General features: G+C 36.9%; 1 protein-coding gene and 1 pseudogene across 2 annotated transcripts; one reads left to right on the top strand and one right to left on the bottom strand.

Moving 5' to 3' along the window:
- Positions 1-382: 382 nt before the first annotated feature.
- Positions 383-20,156, top strand: IFT25 (intraflagellar transport 25). Of its 2 annotated transcripts, XM_016219819.2 has the most exons (7): positions 383-470; positions 6,236-6,306; positions 7,023-7,135; positions 12,219-12,325; positions 14,409-14,477; positions 18,256-18,299; positions 19,946-20,156. In XM_016219819.2, exons 3-7 carry the CDS (start codon positions 7,038-7,040, stop codon positions 20,057-20,059), a joined length of 432 nt encoding a protein of 143 aa, XP_016075305.1. In that variant the 5' UTR covers positions 383-470; positions 6,236-6,306; positions 7,023-7,037; the 3' UTR covers positions 20,060-20,156. The 2 variants fall into 2 exon arrangements, with proteins under 2 accessions (XP_016075305.1, XP_016075306.1); XM_016219820.2 differs by lacking the exons at positions 383-470; positions 14,409-14,477 and having other exon boundaries at positions 5,523-6,306.
- LOC107542500 (large ribosomal subunit protein uL15 pseudogene) lies at positions 10,500-10,977 on the bottom strand (annotated as a pseudogene).
- Positions 20,157-21,332: the final 1,176 nt, after the last annotated feature.

Raw genomic sequence — 21,332 nt, 5'->3', positions numbered from 1 at the left:
ATCTCCGAGAGGTGGGGACTGCGCGTGCGTGCTCGCGCGGGGGCGGGTCCCTTGGGTCCCGCTGGCTCCAGGGTTCGCGCTGAGCTGGGGGAGGGGGAGGCCGCGAGTGCTCAGGCTCGGGTCCGTGAAAAGGCCCTGGGGCGGTACTGCGCCGCTCCGCAGGCGAAGTAATGTTGAGCATGGGGGCGTGGCCCGGGGTGGGCGTGAGGGCGGGGTGGAGTGAAGAGCCCAGAGCCGAATTGTGTGCCTGCCCGGGAATTCCGACGAGGCGGGGGCGGGTGGGGGGCGGGGCTGGGGGGGGCCGGGACACGCGGGGCGGGGCCTGCTGGCGGGGTGGAGCGAAGACTCGGGGGTAAGAAGTGCGCGCTCCTGGGAACTCCGTGGAGACCCGGAGGTGGGGGCGGGGCTGAAGGCTGGTGCCTTGGCTACTGTCTACCCTCCCGGAGCTAACCCGAGGTCCAGTCGCGAAGGTGGGCCGGACGCCCAGGCGAGCGGGGTGGCGCGGGGGACTAGGCAGGCACCTGGGGGAGGTGGGAGCCTTGTGGACGAGGCCGGCGGAGGAGGCTCTGGTGGAGAGGGAAGCGAGCGAGAGTGGAGGGGGTCGTGAGGGGACGCGTGGCCCGGAGCCGGGTGGCAGGAGGGCTCTGAGGGGCGGCTGGTGAGGAGACTGTGATGGGGAAAGTCTGACGCGGGTCTTTAGCCCTAGAGACACCAGCGCCAGTCCACAAACTTTTTTGAGTTCTGAAATAATGTTTTCACCCCCTAAAAGGAAAAACTATTGCAATTAATAAATCTACCAGAATGTAACATGACTATTGCAACGTAACCCCTATTTTAATGTAGGCTGTGGGTTCATTTAACGTATTTTATATAATTTGTGGCGGGGAGTCCAAAAAAGTATGAGTGTTTAGGGCCCTTGGAGGTCTTGAAATGGCCTGGGACTTAGGAGGAGGGTTTGTTTGGGATGGAAGTGAGAGTGTCAGGGCAGGTTTGCCTTTCTAGTGATATCAAGGACAGAGAATGGCTGTTTTCTAATTTCCCAGTGGATGCTACGGAAAAGGGGCTGTTTAAGGAGAAAGTGAACTGAGAACTAACTGGAGAGGTTTTTGGAAAGAAGGGTCTTTGAAAGGGTATGTGAACTGGAGGTGAATGGGTAGTTAAGTGGACAATACATAAGAGAAGGCCAGGTCAGGGATCTTTTTCTTTTCTTTCTTTTTTTTTTTTTTTTAGAGAGAGAGAGGAAGGGAGAGTGAGAGAGAGAAACATTAACGATGAGAGAGTCATTGATTGGCTGCATCTTGTACGCCCCATACTGGGGCCGATCTCCTGGATCATAGGTCCATGCTCAACTTCTGAGCCTCTGGCTGTGCAGGTCAGGGATTTTTAAAATGCAAAGGATAGTGCCCCAGAGTGTACAACCTGTGATAAACAGGCCCTGAGGGAATAAGTGTATTTAGAGTAAGGCACCCCAGGTTGAGATTAGACTACATCCCCCAAACCTACATTTTGGAGTTGTGGAAGCAATATATCAACTGAGTTGTTCCATGGGTTTCTTTGGGGTTGGTTTGCCTCTTTCTTATTAACCACAACAAAGGAACCTGAAAGAGAACCCAACTTCTGCCATTTATTGTTATTTAAATAATTCTACCCAACACAGGAAATAGGAAGGATATTAATGGATATAGGAGGTATGAAATGAGTTTTGTATTAAGGACATGTTTGCTTCCCTTAGAGCACTGAGGTAATAAGCATGTGAGGTAAGAAAAGAACTGAATATTTAGAAAGTAGTACACTTTCTTCCTTATTCATATGTTACGCATCTAGATACTTTCCTCTAAAACAGCGATTTTCAACTGGTGTGCTGCAAGAATTTTTAAAACATGAACTACCTGGCTGTTTAGTCAGGGTCACTGACCTCTTCCCTTAGAGTATCAAATAAAAAATGACAGCAACCAATACAGTAGCCTCCCAGTGTGAATGAATCAAAGTTATACCTTTTTTTTTTTTTTTTTTTGTCAGATCAGCAAAAAGTATACATATTTTTGGGTGTGCCACAGAATTTAGTAATTAATTTATGTGTGCCGTGAGATAAAAAAGGTTGAAAATCGCTGCCCTAAAATATAACTCTTTTTTAAAGCAAGTTCTCTCCCTAAGTCTCCAACCCCTACATTTCCACTCCCAGATAGATTACCATACCATTATTCCACCTCTACACTATTTACATTTTAGGCCAGATAATTATTTGTTGCGGGGGACTGTCCTGTGCATGGTGGGATATTTAGCAGCATCACAAAATGCCCATTATATACCAATAGCATCACACCCCCTACTAAGTTGTGACAGCTCAAATGTCTCTGGACATTGTTAAATGTCCCCTGGGGGACAAAATCACCCTTAGTACAGTTGAGAACAACTGGACTACAGGATAAAACCCATTGTCTGTAACCTGGCTTTAAAACTCTTCATTATCTGTTCTGAATCTACCTTTTCTAGAATTTGATTGCATCTGAAAGAACCACTAAATGCAGGAACTCTTTATTTAGTTTCCTTCATAAATTATTACCTAGTCTTGGACACTTGCAGGGATGGAAAAGATTTAAAATCTTTATTTTTCCAGAAAGTTCTAATATCTATGATGTCTTCCTGCTTAAAATTCACATTTGTTGAGTCTAGTTCTCCCTCTTGAAGTTGTCACAGAAAAATTCTAATCCTTTTTCCACTTCGGAACACTTGTGATATTAAAAATTGTAGTCATATATCTCTCAACTCTCTTGAAATTTTCAGCCTGTATTCTTTTAGCTTTATCCATGTAACACAGTTTATAGATTATCAGAACTTTTTGCTCTCCTCTGAACAATATCAAGCGTGATGATGTCCTATTTAAAATGTACTACCCAGAACTGAACACAGTATTCTCGATGTAGATCACACTATTAGCATATAACGTTATATTATTAGTTGCACACTTGTCCATCTTCCTTAACTGAGCTTGAAGGCAAGAACCAAGGTTTAGTCACTTTGTCTTAGGTTGTTATCTTTACATTATCAGCACAGTGCCTGGCACTAAGTTCAAGTTAAAAAATTTTGATGGAGTGCAGTTCTCTACCTTTGTGGGCAGATACAGTATGCTTTTGCCTTATAGGTTATGAACCAAACCTATATGTTATAAAAAGCATTCTTAGCTCATGGGCCATACAAAAACAGGTAGCAGGCTAGGCTTGGCTCTCAAGCAATAGTTTGCCAACTCCTATCTAGACTAATCCTTGTGTGATTGATTTTTTGAGTCTGGGTTACATAGGCTTTTACTATTAGCCTTATTAAATATCTTATTGATTGCAGCCCATCTTTCTAGCTTGCTCAGATCTTTTTGTGTGCTGATTGTGTCATCTGGCATATTAGCCAGTTTTGTGTCATCTGCAAATTGATAAGCATACTATTCCCGCCCTTAATTGATAAAAATGTTGAATGGGCTAAAGATGGAGGTCTTTCACAGTTTATTTCATTCCATTACTCATCATTCTTTTAGCATAGCCATTCAGAGAGTTATAAATATCTACTTAAAGTACTACCTGTCAGCCAACCCACATTTCTTCATCTGTCTAGTCTACAGGGTATCTTGAGAAGCTTTGTCCGAAGTTTTGTTGAAATGTTCAGAACATGTCCCTAATTGGTAGTAACTCTATCAAACAAACAAAGGAAATGTATAAATATGGTATAACTTTTGTGACCTAATGTTACGGCTACTTATTTTACTACTTTCTTATTTACCTTTTCAAGGCCATCATTTTAATAATGAAATTTAATAATTTTTTTGAGTATTAACATCTAAGTTCATCAATCTGTTATTCCTAGGAATTCACAATCTTCTCCTCAAACTAAGGGTTAATGTTTATCTAATATCAGCCCTCTGGTACCAGTAGTAATAAAAGCAAGAAAAATGCACAAATAAAAAAAATATTAGCCTGGCAGTCATGGTTCAGCAGTTGAGCGTCGACCTATGATCCAGGAGATGGAGGTACGATTACCAGTCAGGGCACATGCCTGAGTTTCGGGCTCGATCCCCAGTGGGGGACGTGCAGGAGGCAGCTGATCAATGACTCTCTCTCATCATTGGTGTTTCTCTCTCTCCCTTCCTCTCTCTGAAATCAATAAAAACATATTAAATATATATATATTAGAATATATGCCTTCTTGACCAACCTTAACCACAATTTTAATTCTATCATACTAGATTTTACAATTACAATAAAAATGAATTTTATGCCAATAAATATAAAAACTAAGACAAAACGGATAATTTCCTATAAAATAATAAATTTCAAAATTGTGTCAAGAAGGTGTAGAAAACTTGCCCTGGCTAGGCAGCTCAGGTGTTAAGAGCGTGGTCCGAATGCAACAAGTTCAATGTCTTGTCAGGGCACATACAAGAATCAACCAATGAGTGCATGAATATTGGAATAACAAATTGATGTTTCTCTCTCTCTCTTCCTCTCTCTAAAGCCAATTAAAAAAAAAAAAAGTGTAGAAAACTTGAAAGAACTATTGAACTTGAAATAGTAAAAAAAAAAAATCTACCTACAAACACTTTATCAGGTTTACAGGATCAAATAACTCCTATTGTTTTAAAATTTATTTGAGAGAGAGAGAGAAACATCAATTTGCTGCTCTACCCACTCATGCATTCATTGGTTGATTGTTGTAGGTGCCCTGACCAGTATTGAACCTGCAACCTTGGGGTATGGGGACAATGCTCTTACCAACTGAGCTACCAGGCCAAGACCAAGATTTTTTTTTTAAATAAAGGTTTTGTGTGTGTTTTTTTTTAAAGATCCCATTTAAAATACAGCCATAGGTATATAAGAGTAGATTGAACAGTAAGAGGTGAACAGTAAGAGGGGAAAACTTTAAAACAACTTAAGGACTCTTACACAAAAAACCAAAGTTACAAAGAAAAATCAAACCACAGAGTAGAAGATACTTATAACACATAACAAAGGATTTCTATCCTGAATATTTTATTTTAAAAATACCTACAAATCAAAAAGAAATGGACAAAAAAAATTATTTTAGAACAACCAACCTGATATGAAAATGAGCTAAGGATAAGAAAAAGCAAATAACGGAAGAGACCTGAATGGCCCATAAACATATGGTACGGTATTCAGCCTCACTAATGATCATGGAAATACAAATTGAAACCTTATTGAGATACCATTTCACACCAGTGAGGTTGACAAAAGCCAAAAGTCTAACAATGCCACATAGATTATGATTAGACTATGAGGAAGCAGAAACTCTTGTACAATGCTGATGGCAATGTAAATTGCTATAATTTAGAGATCAAATTGATCAATTATTGACTTGGAGATATGCTGATTCTAAGTTTCTGCAGTTTTATTTCTATAAAGAGATTCTTTTATCATAAAGACTTTCTGCCCTGGCCAGGTAGCTCAGTTGGTTAGAGCATTGTCCTAATATACCAAGGCTGCTGGTTTGATCTCTGGTCAAGGCACATACAAAAGTCAACCAATGAATGCATAAATAAGTAAAACAACAAAAATCCATTTCCCTCTCTCTCTCTTACTCTCCCCCTTTCTCTCTCAAATCAATAAATAAGAAAAAATTTTTAAATTAAAACTTTCTTCCATATGTGCATAAGGATACACGGCACAAAGATGTACATTGCGAATTTGTTTATAATAGCAAAATTGGAAACTGACCTAACTACCCACCATTAGAGAAACTGAGAAATCCCTTACAGCAGTTAAAATGATAAAGTGGATTTACATGTATCAACATGATAAAACCTTGAGAACATAATATTCAATGAAAAAAAAACAAGTAGCAAAAGGATATATACCTATGAAACCATCTAAGTTTTCAAAGAACAGTACATATTGTTTATAGAGACATATATATAATAGTGTAAAATACAGTCAGGAGGGATATTCATCAACTTCAGAATAGCTGTTACTTCTGGGCCAAGAAGGGAATGGGCCAGTGAGGGGTTACATATTTCTCAAAAAAATTTTTTTAAGTAGATATGGCAAAAATGTTAACATTTATTCAATCAGGGCTGTGGTACATAGGCGTTTAATATATATAACATTCTCTGTAGTTGGTCATTTGGTTGTTTGAAATTGCTTCATTTTTTAAAAAAGTTAGATTGAGATCAGTCTGTGAAGGGTATTGGAAGTCTTCCTAGTTTTCTAAACACTCTTTTAATTCTTTGTAGATACAGCTTTTCCAGTCACTTTGCATCTATATATTAGTTTTCACCCTGTCACCGCCAGATCAAGGAGGAAAGTGAGTGAGATCTGACAAAATGGCCTATGTCTTCCTTCTGTCTTACCCACCAGGGTTCATAGTAGAGGCTCAGTAATTTATCTTTTCAGGATACTTTTATTAAACTTAAAATATTACCATACAACATAAATGTCTTTAAGCCCATGACCCAAGTGAGTGGTTTAGAATTTGAAAATAAGTAAAAGGATGTCCTCTCTTAACGTTCCTATTTAAAAAAAAAAAAAAAAAGATGATGTGTTTAAGATATAAATAATATGGTTTGCTACTTCAGTTGATAAATATATAGATAAATAGTCACAAAGAACCTGTTTTTATGCTCCAGGGTTTTAAAAAATAATTTCAGAAATATAATAATTTAAGTAATTTTTAAAAATTAACCCATTCATTTATGTCACCTTAGCTTGTTAGCTGTTCCTATAGAATTATTGAGGGCTTTTAATTTTAGAAGCAGAAAAATTATGTCAGAGTAGTCAAAGACTTGTTTTCTGGAGTAGTATAGTAGAAATACTCATATAGATTATTCCTGGGAGACGTCTGAAGTTTACTTATGTAAATAAACATGTTAGAATCCTTCCCACTTGTTGAATAGTTGGTTGTTAAGCTGTGTGCTAAGCAACAGGCTTTCTCTCTTTTCCTTTTCTCAGATGAAGTACACAGAATCAAGAAGTGTCTTTTATCATTACTCTTTTGTTATTGTGTGTGTGTGTGTGTTTCAGGTTAAACAGTTTAAAATGAGAAAAGTTGATCTCTGTTTGAGCTCTGAAGGGACTGAAGTGATTTTAGCTACCTCAAGTGATGAAAAACACCCCCCTGAAAATATTATTGATGGGTAAGAGTTTCTATTTTTTCTTCCTTAAAGTCTTGATAGTAGGTCAGTGAACCCCTTGAGTACTAGGACTGTGTTTTACAACAACACTGTTAAACTTAGTTTAATAAACTTTTGGTGAAGTAGATTACCTCACAATATCCACCTTTGGTCCCATTTCTGAAACTAATTCAGTTGTATATGTTTAGGTTTTGATTCTTTTGTTAAAAATTCGTAAACTGACCTTTACAAATGGTTTTTAAGAAGTAGTTTAACAAGGCAAATCTTCAAACAGCAACCACATCATTTGATGGAAGTATACATTTTAATATCTGGTTATGGTTTTATTGCAAGTTTTTCTTAGTAAATAGAAATATAATCTTTGTAACTTTCTTGCCACTACCTATTTCCTTATTAGCCTAAGCAACATCTTTGCTAAACTGAATGTTTCACTATCTGCTATTTACCTGCCTATTTGGTTCTTGGCCTCTTGATATTATTCCAATTTCTACTCTTCACCATGCTAGAGTTTATTCTAGGTAGAGATGAATATCGTTCTCAGACTTTTAAATTCCAAGAAAAAGTAATTAATGGGAGAACTCTGGCTATTTTATCACTCTCTTGAGTTCTCTTTCTTGGTATTTGTACAATGACCAGAGTTTGATTAATAGAATAATATAATCTTAGAACTGGAAGGACTTAATGAGTTCATCTTATCTAAACCTTTCATTTTAGACTTGTGGTAAGACAGGTCTAAAGAGGTCAGATACTAGTTTGAACTATTGAAGGCAGAGCCAATTGTAATACAGATCTTGTGGTTTTTTGAGTTCTGTTGTGAAGCCCATGTATCTGGATAAATATGTGCAACTCATCCTCTTCCTTTAAGCCTAGTTGTTATCTTCTTTCTGACATCTCCCCCTTTCTCTCAGGTAGGATGAGTTTACATTTTTTTTTGGACTCCAGTAGAATTTGGTTGATACCTTTATTACCTTATTTCTTTACTGTATAATTATTTATCTTTAATGTTCATTTCTTAACTGTGAATTCTTAGAATTCAAAGACTATGATCTTCATCTTTAACTCCATAATGTCTTAAAATATTTGTTGAGTAGTTTATTGAATTTGACCATCAAATATTAGTCAGACTTAACTAGTATTGGAGAGTAGCTGAGTATTTATACACACAACACACATATACAAATATACATATATATGTATATGTTCATGTGTTACTTTACACTTGCATAGGAGTTTATAGTTTCATAGACGCTGTTATTTGACACACACTGTAAGCTTGGGGAATAAGAGGCAAAAAAAAGTATTTTCAACCTCATTGTAAAGATGAGGAAAAGGATGATCAGAGGTAAAATGACTTGCTCAAAATCACACAGATAACCAACCAAGTGGCAGACTCAAGATTAATACTCATATCTTCTAACTCCTGGTTTGGGGTTCTTTGTACTACACTATAACCCAAACTTAAGGTTTACATCAAAAATTTGGTATCTGTTTTTTGCCTCTGCCTCTGAATCCTCTAGTTTTTTGCTTGCTAAAATTCAGGTAATAGTTATCCTGCTTTGCCTTGGAGTAGAAAAATTAACGTGGGAACTGCTGTAAGAATACATAGACCTATAAAGATTCACCTTAAGTTGTTTGCCAGAAATAGAGATCTTTCCATATCACTCCATATTAATGAATGACTAAGGAGATCATATTTTTTAGACTAGACAAAACCCTTAGTACAAAAACCACATGGAATAAAAGTAGTTACTGACCTGGTAACTGAATAGAGCACATCGGATACTTTTAAATCCATATTCAACTCCAACAAATACAATTAGATTTTATATAGCAGATATTAAAAATTAGTCTCTGCTCATAAATTGGTTTGTCTAAATGGAAGTAACCATGGAATTATTTGGAGTAAACAGTGCTATAAATTTGCCCCAACGGGGCAGTTTTCCCAACTCTCCATTTCCCAGAAATAGGACTTAAAGAAAGTGATTATATTTCTACTTGTTCTTAACTCTACTTTTTCCTCTGGCATTTAATATATCAATGAAAAAGGAGAAAAAGTTCTTCGCTAGAAAAAAAAAATGAATTAAGAGAAAAAGAAGAGAATTAGCTTTTTTGGGGTACTGTACAAGAATACTAGATTTACGGTTAAAATTCCTGAGAAGTGAACTATATGTTTTACCTTGGGCTGAGAGTATATGTGTTACTCTTTGAGCCTCAGTTTCCTGGTCTGAAAAATGGGGATAATACCACCTTCCTTGACTAGCTCAGAGTTGTGGAAAAAATCATGGGAGATAATAGATACTAAACAGGCATTAGCTATAAAGCCTTCTTTAAAAGAAAACTATTTTGATGACTTCATTAAATATGAGGATTCAGTTATATGTCATTTTGAAATCCATGTGTATACATACTATTTGATGTTGTTATATTAGTTGTGTTCATTAAAAGCACCCAAGGAAAAAAATAGGGCAATTAAAAGTCATTTAATTAATTTAAATAAATAATATTTAAAACTATAGAAATATAAATTTTAAAAATTGTCAAATATTAAGCATTGTATTAAAAACCCAGAATTGTGAGTTAGGAAACCCGGCTTCTTCTTCTTCTTTTTCTTCTTCCTCCTTCTTCCTTCTTCTTCCTTCTTCTTCTTCCTTTTTCTTCCCCTTTCTTCTCCTCCTCCTCCTCCTTCATTGACTTATTATTCACACACCATGCAATTTACCCATTTCGAGTATACAATTCAGTGGCTTCCAGTACATTCATGGAGTAATGCAACAATCTGCACAACCAATTTTAGGACATTTTATCACCCCCAAAGAAACCTTGCAATTCATTGTAGTCACCCTGTTTTTCTCTTATCCTTACCACCCCTCGGCACCCACTAATCTACTTTCTGTTTCTATAGATTTGCCTATTCACATATATATGGAATTATACATATGTGGTCTTTTGCTTCTTTCAGTTACATGTTTTCAAGGTTTATCTATGTTACAGTACATATCAGTGCTTTGTTCCTTTTTATTGCCAAATAATATTTTATTGTATGTATATAGCATATTTTATTTATCCATTTATCAGCTAATAGATATCTGGGTTGTTTCTGCTTTTGGGCCAGATATCCCCAATCTTATTTTAAAATGCCAACTTATAGGTCCAGGAAACCCAGCAAACCCCAAGCAGGATGAATATAAAGAGACTATATTATAATCTGCTAAAAAATAGATATAAAGAAAAAAAATTTAAACAGCTGGAAGGAAAAAAAATGCATTTAATACAGGGGAACAGTAGTACCAGCGACAGCTAACTTTGCATCACAGACAGTGAAATCCGGATAACAGTGGAAATTTTTTTTCTCTTTTTTTCACCTATGGACATTTTAATGAACTTCCCTCCATGTAGCTTCAAGCTACCAGGACACAGGCTCCACCAACACCCTTAATCTTCTCCTCAGCTCTTCTGCTGAAGAATTTGGCCTTCACAATGACGGGCTGCTTTGGGAGCTTTCCTTTCCCCAGAACTTTGTAGTAGCCCTGTCACACCACATCAGTGATGGGCACAGCTCTAGTCTTGTGTTTGGCAGCATTTACCCATGTCTGCTCACTGACCAAGGTCCACAGTTTATCAAGGTTGAAAGTTGGGCAGAAACTCTGATTCCTCTTTAAATGAAAATGCCTCATACCAACTTTCCCAAAGTAACCTGGTTGATATTTGTCAAAGTTGATCCTGTGATGATGGAAATCCCCAGCATTACCTCGGCCTCCCGGGTGCTTTCTGTGCTTGCCAATGTGGCCCTGGCCGTGGCTCATGTGGCCCTGAAGTTTCCGGGTCTTCCTTAGTCTGGATGGCATGTCGGCGGCTGAGATGGAAGTGGAAAAATATTTTTAATGCTGGAAAAAAGAGACTCTCCCCCCACAAAAAAACCTGTCAACCCAGAATTCTGTATCTAGGTAAAATATAAAAAAGGAGGATAAAGAGATTTTCTTCATCACAAGTGGACCTGCATCACAGGAAATGCTAAAGAAAGTTCTATAGGTTAAAGTGATATAATACATGGAAATTCAAACCAGCCCTGGCCAGGTAGCTCAGTTGGTTAGAGTGTCTTCCCAATATGCCAAGGTTGTGAGTTTGATCTCCAGTCAGAGCATATACAGGAAGGAACCAATGAATGCATAAATAAGTGGAACAACAAATCCATGTTTTCCCCTCTCTGTCTCCCCCCTCCTTCCCTTTCCCTCCCCCCTTCTCTTCCTCTTCTTCCCTCCCTCTCTCTAAAAATCAATAAATAAAATTTTAAAAAAGAAATTCAAACCTACAGAAAGAAATTAAGTTCACTGGAAATAGTAAATATTTGAATAAAATAAAAAAACAACTCTTGCCTGGCCGGGCGTGGCTCAGCGGTTGAGCATCGACCTAGGATCCAGGCGATCGGGGTTCGATTCCTGGTCAGGGCACATGCCCGGGTTGCGGGCTCGATCAATAACTCTCTCATCATTGATGTTTCTGTCTCTCTCTCTCTCCTTTCCTCTCTCTGAAGTCAATAAAGATAAAAACAACAACAACAACAAAACACCCACAACTCTTTAAGTTTTTTGAACGACAACTAACCACTTAATGGGAAAAAAAACCACATTGCACTGTGGGATTTATTACATATAAAGGCATAGGAGCATGAGCTTGCATGGCATGTTTGCAGAATTTTAACTGCCCAATGTGACTATGTAATGGGAGGTGATAGTATGAAAGATAAGGATATAGTACTTTAATGATGGGACCAGATTATTATCTACAGAGTTGTAAAATGCCATACTAAGGCATTTAGATTTATAGGCAGTAAGGGGTCACTGAAGGCTTTAGAGAAGAGTGACATAAATTCTATGTTTCTGTGCTTTTAGAAAATATATGTGGTAGTAGTAAAGAAGAATTATTAAAATTGGGGAGAAATTAGAGTTAAAATGAACAGTTAGAAAGAGATTGCAAGAATCCAGGGGTTGTTTATTTTTTTAAATACTTATTCACTAGAATAAGTATTTGTGAATGTTTAATTTTTATTTGGTTATTTTTTTCTCTTTTTTTCCATAATTAACAATAGGAATCCAGAAACATTTTGGACCACCACAGGAATGTTTCCCCAAGAGTTCATTGTTTTTTTTCACAGACATGTGAGAATTGAAAAGCTTGTAATCCAGAGTTACTTTGGTAAGCAAATCATACATTAATTTTCATCATCTTTTCATTTTTCCATAGGCAGAGGGCACATATGTAAACTTTTGGCAAAACACTAATTTTTCTTTGCAACATGGAATCCAGGCTTATTGCTGGGTGGGAGAGTGGGGAGTATGGGTTAACTGCCTTGAGCACAGTTAGGCTCTATGAAACTGCAAATTTGAAGCCCTTCCAAAGCACATAATAATTTCCATGCAGTTTACTATGTGAAAGTCTTTGGCAAAAGACCCTATCATGAACGTAAGAAGCCAGCTTGCCAGAACGCTAGATTCCTTGACATATTTATTACAGATTGTTTGGCTTGGGGTTCTTTGTCAAATTCTTTCTGAAAATCTGATAACTCTGGTTATTTGCATTGGATAATTTAGATTCTTCTATTAATAATGACATTTTTCTGTGGGATTTAGGAGGAGAATTTCCCATTGGAATAGCTTTCTAATCCTGCCTTATATTTATATAAGGATAAAGTATATTAGACAGAATCATGGCAGGAAACAGAATACACTCCAGATGGTTCAAATGAAGAGACTTTATTGATGGGTCTACTTACAAAATTATGTTCTAGCTTAAGGGACTCAATCAGGGATGGTGAGACACCCAGGAACTGGCTACAGCAGGATGCCATTACCACCCCTGGGCCAAGTGAAGGAAATAGTGTTATGGGAGCCCAGTAAAAGCTGGAGCCGGTAAATAAGGGCTTGCCTGGCAGGAGCTGTAATCACGAAGGAACATAACCACTGTCAAAGACATGGCACTGAAGCAGGAAGGGACTAGAGAAAAAACAACCTGATCTCACTTCCCCATTGCCCTCCAGTTTCATCCCAGTGCCTCCCATTGGCCAGATATGTCCAGTAGCCAGTGAGCAAGTGGGTCCAGGTGATGCAGTCTACAGGCATCATCGCCCCAGGGCACAGAACACAGAAGGGGAAGAATGGATCTTGGGTGGCCAGAACTGGGTTAGGGGTAATAGAGAAGAAACAGTGCAGAAGGAAGAGACTGTTAAGTCTCTCTTCTGTCATTAATTGTAGATGCTCTGGAGTCAGACAGACCTAAAGTTTGAATTCCAGTTCTGGCACTTACTAATTCTTTATCATTGAACACTTTGCCTGACTTCTCTAAGTTGCCTGATTTCTCTAAGTCTGTTTCCCCACCAGTAAAGTAGGTTAATAATACTTTTCTTGTAAGGTTATAGTCAAGAGTGAATGAGTAAGTATGACTGACTAATAGGAGATTCTCCTTAAAGATAAAGATTTATGACCAAGACTACTAATACTGATATTATTATTATTGTTACCAATATACAAGAAAATCTGAATGATACCAAATTCAAAAAAGCTCCACTAGCCCGGCCAGGCATGGCTCAGCGGTTGAGCATCGATTTAGGATCCAGGAGATCTCGATTCAATTCCTGGTCAGGGCACATGCCTCAGTTTTGGGCTTGATCCCCAGTCAAGGGTGTGCAGGAAGCAACCGATCAATGATGACTTTCTCATCATTGATGTGTCTATCTCTCTCTCTCCCTCTTCCTTCCTCTTTCTGAAGTCAATAAATATATATATATATATATTTTAAAAAGACTCCACTAGTTCTATGTTGTATGTTTGCAAACATTTGTAAGATTACAGTGACACAACACTGCATTTCACCTTAGGGACTTCTGGAAAAAGAGTGAGTGACTTTCATAACATGGCATTCCTGATCCCAGTTCTTTTTAAAAAAATTTATCTTTATTGATTTCAGAAAGAGGAAAGGAGAGGGGGAGAGAGAGAGCAAGAAACATCGATGATGAGAGAATCATTGATTGGCTGCCTCCTGCACGCCCCCCACCTGGGATCGAGCCTGCAACCTGGGCATGTGCCCCAACAGGGAATCGAATCAAGATCTCCTGGATCATAGGTTGATGTTCAACCACTGAGCCACGCCAGTCGGGCTGATCCCAGTTCTCCATGCATTTCCATCAAAGCCTGACAGTCTCAGAGGAAAAAAAGGAATAAGGAACAACAACATAGAATCAATTAGATAATTAATACTTTATTTTGTTTATTTACAATGTCAGTGCGGACTTTGCGGATTGAAAAGAGCACATCTAAAGAGCCAGTTGATTTTGAGCAGTGGATTGAAAGAGGTATGTGCTAGTTTCACCAGCATTGTTCTGAGCATGAGGGAGTAGAGAATTGTCCTTTGACTGTATTTCCAATCAGTCTACATTTAGATGAAAAATGATGACCTGAATGAGTCTCATGACATATTTAGAGCCTAGAAAAACCCAAGTTTGAATACAAGACTGCTTCTTTACTCACTCGTTATGTAACTGGTAACATGTTACTTAATTTTTCTGAGTTTGAGTCATCTGAAAAATGGAGATGATACCTATCATTTATGGTTTTTGTGAACAAAATGCCTGGTATATGGTAGACAGACAATAAATATTAGTTTTGTCTTTCCAGCAGAACTGGTAGCCTCTTGTTAAACCCATACTGCCTTCATGTGTCTATCTCCATTCCTTCCCAAAACACCATGAAAATAATAGTAAAGGGATAAAAAGCATAAACCTAGAAGGACAAAAAAACAGGAGACCAAAGCAGACATGAGAGATCAATATATGTTATGGAAGAGAGGATGCAATGGAGAAGTAACTTCTGTAGTTGAATGGAGTAGGCTATAACCTAAGTGCCTGCCAAAGAGAAAATTAACGAGAAGCAAGCCAGTTTGCCCAACAGAACCCCAGAAAGGTCTAGAACTTGAAGGCAAATGGTAATATGGAAATGTGAGTGAGGCATGAGCCAGAAAAAAAAGGTCATTAGTTGAACATCTATATACAAAGTGGTTGGACCCTAGGTACTTTCTACCCCCAAAAGCTAGGTGACCAATCCTTCCTCCAATAAACCACCTCCAAGGACTGTGTCCTCCCCAAGGGACACTGAATATTGAGGCTCAGAATTCAGGGAGACCAGGCATAGTAGAGAGAGTGAATGCGACCTGGAGTTGAAAACGGATTTAGGTGGAAGCCTGCATATTGAATAGTGGGAATTCCTCCTATGCTCTGCTGTTTATGACAGCAACCAAGAATATAGCCCCAGCCAGGAGATGGGAGGACTCATCTTTGGAGAAACTGAATGGCCCTAGAAAAAAGATCTATGGATGTTGACAAAGGCTAGCTCATTCCTGGTCACCCTATTGAAGTCTACTAGCAACAAGCCTGGCTCATGCACATAGTATTCAGAAGACTTATTCATAAGTAACAAAAGACAAAGACCGTCAGACATTTGATGAAGTCCTGACTATAATCAAGCCTTTAGCTTTAATTTCCAAACTATAGGAAATACACAGGATAGAGGAACAAATTAAGTGAAACCATGAGGAAGCAAGGTGACAAAATGTGGGGCATTCTACAGGACAACTCACTTGGTCTCATCAAGAACTCAGTGGCATGGGGGGAAAAATGTGTACGTGGCAGAGAGAAATCTGTTCAAGTTTAAAAGAGACAATTCTGATTTGAATAAATCAACTATAACAAGACATTTTGGGGACAACGGGGAAATTTGAATACAGACTGGGTACCATATGATATTAAAGCATTATTTTAAGTGTATTTATGATAATGGTATTTGGTTATGTAAGAAAATATCATTATTATTTAGAGATGGATAATCAAATACTTAGAAGTGAAATATCATGATGTCTTATATTTGCTTTAAAACATTTTAGCAAAAAAAGTTAGAAAAATCAAGTATGGTGAAATAGTAATAGTGAAATCTAAATGATGATTTATATATAGGAGTTTATGTTCTGTCTTTTGTTTGTTTGAAATTTTCCTATGTTTCATAATTTAAAAAACTTAGCAAATGGAATGAGGTTATTATTTACTCCTGGTCGGGGAGGAGTTGAATAAGAAAATAATTTGTTACTTATTTCAGCAGCAAATAACATGTATACAGACAATGTAACCATCACGTATTTTTTTAAATTTATCTTTATTGTTGAAATTATTACTGATGTCCCCCTTTTTCCCCCCATTGATCCCCTCTACCCTGCATCTACCCCATCCCCCGGTCTCCCCCATACTATTATCTGTGTCCAAGGGTTATGCATTTATGAATATAAGTTCTTCGATTAATCTCTCCCCACCCGCTCCCTCACCCCTCTGAGATTTGTCAGTCTGTTCCATGCTTCTATGTCTCTGGATCTATTTTGTTCATTATATTCCACATATAAGTGTGATCATGTGATACTTGTCTTTTTATGACTGGCTTATTTCACTTAGCATAATTCTCTCCAGTTCCATCCATGTTGTCCCAAAGGGTAAGAGATCCTTCTTTTTTACAGCTGCATAGTATTCCATGGTGTAAATGTCCCACAACTTTTTTATCCACTCATCTACTGATGGGCACTTGGGCTGTTTCCAGATCTTAGCTATTGTAAATTGCACTGCTATGAACATAGGGGTGCATAAGTTCTTTGTGATTGGTGTTTCGGGTTTCTTAGGATATATTCCTAGAAGTGGGATCACTGGATCAAAAGGCAGCTCCATATTTAATTTTTTGAGGAAACTCCATGCTTTTTTCCGTAGTGGCTGCACCAGTCTGCATTCCCACCAGCAGTGTACTAGGGTTCCCCTTTCTCCGCACCCTCTTCAGCACTTGTCCTTTGTTGATTTGTTGATGGCAGCCATTCTGACAGGTGTGAGGTGGTATCTCATTGTCACTTTAACTTATATCTCTCTGATGATTAGTGACTGAGCATTTTTTCATATGTCTCTTGGCCATCCATATGTCTTCTTTGAAAAAGTGTCTGTTTAGGTCCTTTGCCCATTTTTAAATTGGATTGTTTGTCTTCCTTTTGTTAAGTTGTAGGAGTTCCTTATATATTTTGGATATTAACCCTTTATCAGATGTGTCATTTAGCCATCAGGTATTGATTTCAAAATTGAGAGGATGGCAGGAGGGGAAAGTTGCCAGAGGAGTAGTAAGAGGATATTAGTTTAAGAGATCTAAATTTTCACCTACCATAAGATAAAGTCAGTAAAAAATTGATACTTCAATAAAAGGAATATAGACATAATATCATTCCAGGAAAACCCGCTTAAAGAGTCAAAAACGTTTACCTGTACGGAGCAGGACTGGAGGACAAAGGAGAGGTTGAGCTGGGGATTACTATTTTTCATTACCCCAGAGAAAGGTTAGGAAACAGAAAGAAAGTCACATGTAATCTCACTTCCCAGAAACTGCCCTTTTCATAGTATGTGCCTTTTAAAATTATGTACACTAAAAAAAATTAAAAAAAATAAATAAAATTATGTACACTTACTATTTTAATACAAATAAAATTAATTTCTAAATAATGTCAATATTTTTATTATGTCAATTAAATATTTCATGGTTCCAAAGGATTGTTTGATGTGATTAACTCATGAGCAAAAAAATTAATATGTCCTAAAATTATACGAGTAAAGGTTTCCTAAAGTTAGATACCAGAAAAGATCAATTCAGGGGTAGAATAATTCTGCATCATAGTAAAAATTTATTGTGAGAAACTGAGCTCTAGTCGTTGCCCATGGGAACAATAAAGTGGCTCCTTTCAGGCCTGCAATTGCTATTAGTAGCTTGATCCTTAAAAGGGATTTTCACATTTTATCAATTCTTCACTTTATATTTCTATAATTTACATTTGGATTTCCTTATGTTTATACTCACTGGAGATATTTTATAGCTCATAAACAGTTTATCTTTCATACATTTTATATCAAATATCTCTATTTGTATATTAAATTTTAACCCCAAAGCACTGGTAAATCTGGTTTAACTATAGTTTACCAGATAATCATGCTTTGCTGAACATAAATTTTAGTAGCTATCCTCATGTCTTTTAAGCCCTAACTCATTTCTGTTAAACTTATGTTTTAGATCTAGTTCACACAGAGGGGCAACTTCAAAATGAAGAAATTATGGTAAGTAGATATACTGTGTAGAGATAAATATTATTTTTAGCCAGCACAATATATTTAAATTTTAAACCTATCTCTAGAGCCATAAAGTTAATAAATACTCTCAGAATATTATATGTTCTATTTTAATCAATCAATAGAGGTTATTCTCAATAATATTGTAATCTAAATGTAGCATTTGTAAATTAGTCTTTTATTTATTACAGACAGAATGACAGTAAGGATAAAACAGAATTCACTTGTTTTAGCTTTAATTGTGTTCATTAACTTATTTGGAAGTAATTACTTGCTTTGTGTTCTTTCATTTGATTCTGTAGGCCTTTTAGAATAGAAATCGAAAAAGGTCGAGATGCCAAAACTGGATGTTAATTTAAGCATGAAAGGACAAGGGAGATTCAGATAAGGGGAACTGGAGCATAGGATCAGCAACAAATAAGCCAAAGAGAGATGAGGTGGAAAGAGAACAAGCATTTGTCGACAACATTCCATTGGGCTTTGCTTGTCAAGTGGAATGAATGCCTGTTGATGAGGAAGCTGCTGCCTCATCAGGAGTTTCTCTGTTCCTGCTAGCTTGTCATGCTCTGGCTTTAGACAAACACAAAAACGTGAAAAAAGTGAATGTGTGTGTTTTTTTAGTTGATTTTTAGGGAGAAAGGAAGGGGGAGAAAGAGAGAGAGAGAAACATCAATGTGAGAGAGAAATGTTAATTGGCCCTGGCCAGTGTGGCTCAGTTGGTTGAGCATTGTGAGGCACACCAAAAGATTGTGGGTTCGATTCTGGGTCAGTGCACATAACCAATAGGTTATGTTTAGTAAGTCTCTGCTGAATATTTTGTTTCAGGACTCATTAAGGATCAGGGAGACTCACATCATTATAGGACATTTGGAAAATAATAAGGGGGGATGGGAGGCTGAAAGTCACTCATAATTTTATCACCTTGTCACAAAAGCTTTTTCTATATCTACTTTCTTCTAGTTGTTGACCATATGCATCACATATAGTTATAATAGTAATGTATGAACAATTTGCATCATTTTTAAAACATAGTATTATATACAAGCTTCATAATTATAGTTTTAAGATTAAACATATGCAAATAGGCAAACACAAACTAGTTTCCTCTTTCCTCCCTCTGTCATTATAAGTAACACTACAAGGGACATCTTACCATGATCTTCACCTTTTAAATTATTTTCTAAGATTAAATTTCAGGGAATGGAATTACTGGGTTGAAGGATATAAACATATTTATAGCTTCTTTATATATTGCCAAATTGCTTTCCAGAGAAATTACAGAAATGTAAAAGTATAGTAATGTTTCAGGGTAATATATTCCGAGGCATCGTTAACCAAAAGAAATCTTTTATCATGAAAACTACTTTAGAAAGACACTTTGAAAAAATTGTATAGAAATGTACAGTGGTAATTTTTAGCTCCATCAGCTACTTTACATCAAACCAAAGCTGATATTTGGCTAATACACACTCGAACAACTGTACTGTGATATGTGACTGGCTTCTCTTCTGAACATTATCTTATATATTGTTATATATTTAGACTATTACTCTTGCATCAAACCCCTTTTTCTGCTAACTGCTAACAGTTAACTAGAATTACTAAGAGCATTCTTACTGATTTTTCCTCTACAGGCACATGATGGCCATGCCACTTACTTGAGATTCATTATTATATCAGCCTTTGATCACTTTGCATCTGTGTACAGCATTTCTGCAGAGGGAATAGCAGTCTCAAATCTTTCTTAATAATTATAACAAAATGCTTTTGTATGATTTTTTAAACACTATATTTATTTAAAAATAAAGTTGTCATTGACATACTTTATTAAAGGACTTGAATCAGTCTGTTTCAGTTTTTTATTTTCTCTTTAACATTTTGTGCAAAGGAATTTGGTATCATTGGTCAGCAGTGATGGCACCATGGAGGATATAAGAAAGCTCTTGCTTCAATATGTAGCCTAATCAAGGAAGTGACTGTACATGAAAACTTAACTGATAATATATTGTATCCCCACAGCATCTAACATGGTGCCCTTGTTATCAGTGCATTAATTTTTAAATTTATTGATTGATTGATGCAAAGGGCTAAGTGAGCAGTGTAGACAATAAACAATGTATTAATTTAGAAAAGAGAAAGTACTTATGGGAAGGTTTCATTGAGGTCATGGAACTTGAACTGGCCCCTGTAGAACAAAATCATTTTATTCTTTTTCTTTTAATTTTATTTTGTCCTGATTTGAAAACCTCAGAGAGGAGTTAGAAAACACATAATCTTAGTTTCCAGGGACAACCATTATTGATATTATTTTATTTTAAAAGTATTTTTGGTGGTAAAGGAACTGAATGGGACAGATTGGGGGGAAGTTATATTTTATTATAGAGATTGACTTTGTAAACATAAATAACTAATATAGCCAAAAATTAAAATAAAAAAGCAATTCCAAAACATTGAAAACAAATAGAAATGAACCTGACTTTTTAACAAGTTGATAAACACACAGGAAAGAAATGACATGAGAATACATTTTGTCTGTGTAGTCTGTATTAGTTTCTTAGGGTTGCTGTAATAAAGTTCCACAAACTTGGTGGCTTAAACAATAGAAATTTACTTTCTCACAGTTCTGAAGCTAGAAGTTGGAAATAAATGTATTGGCAGGGGTTGTTTCTACCTCTCTCTTAGCTTCTTGTATTGCTAGCAATTTTTGGCATTCCTTGACTTACGGCACCATAGATCCGATCTCTGTCTCTGTCATCACATGGCATTCTCTCTGTGTGTCTTCATGTCATCTTTCTCTGTGCATATCTGTTTCTGTGTGTCTTTTTATCTTTTTATAGGGATACTAATCATATTGAATTAAGAGCCCACCCTACTCCAGAATGACCTCAGTTTAAATAATTACATCTGTAATGACCCTTTTTCCAAGTAAGGTCACATTCAAAGGTACTGGGTGTAGGACTTGAACATATCTTTTTGGAGAGACAATTGGACTCACAACAGTCTTACTGAGATATATTTGTC

This window comes from Miniopterus natalensis, chromosome 9 (assembly GCF_054644295.1).
Source record: "Miniopterus natalensis isolate mMinNat1 chromosome 9, mMinNat1.hap1, whole genome shotgun sequence".
Classification (NCBI taxonomy): Eukaryota; Metazoa; Chordata; class Mammalia; order Chiroptera; family Miniopteridae; genus Miniopterus; species Miniopterus natalensis.
This window is presented reverse-complemented; position numbering and strand designations above follow the sequence as displayed.

What these genes read in the sequence shown, in the direction of transcription:
- IFT25 (XM_016219819.2), top strand. Translation starts at nt 7,038, where the DNA reads ATGAGAAAAGTTGATCTCTGTTTGAGCTCTGAAGGGACTGAAGTGATT. An exon ending in TGTAATCCAGAGTTACTTTG is followed by an intron (nt 12,326 to 14,408) that starts GTAAGCAAATCA and finishes TTACAATGTCAG; the next exon opens with TGCGGACTTTGCGGATTGAA. An exon ending in TGAGCAGTGGATTGAAAGAG is followed by an intron (nt 14,478 to 18,255) that starts GTATGTGCTAGT and finishes CTTATGTTTTAG; the next exon opens with ATCTAGTTCACACAGAGGGG.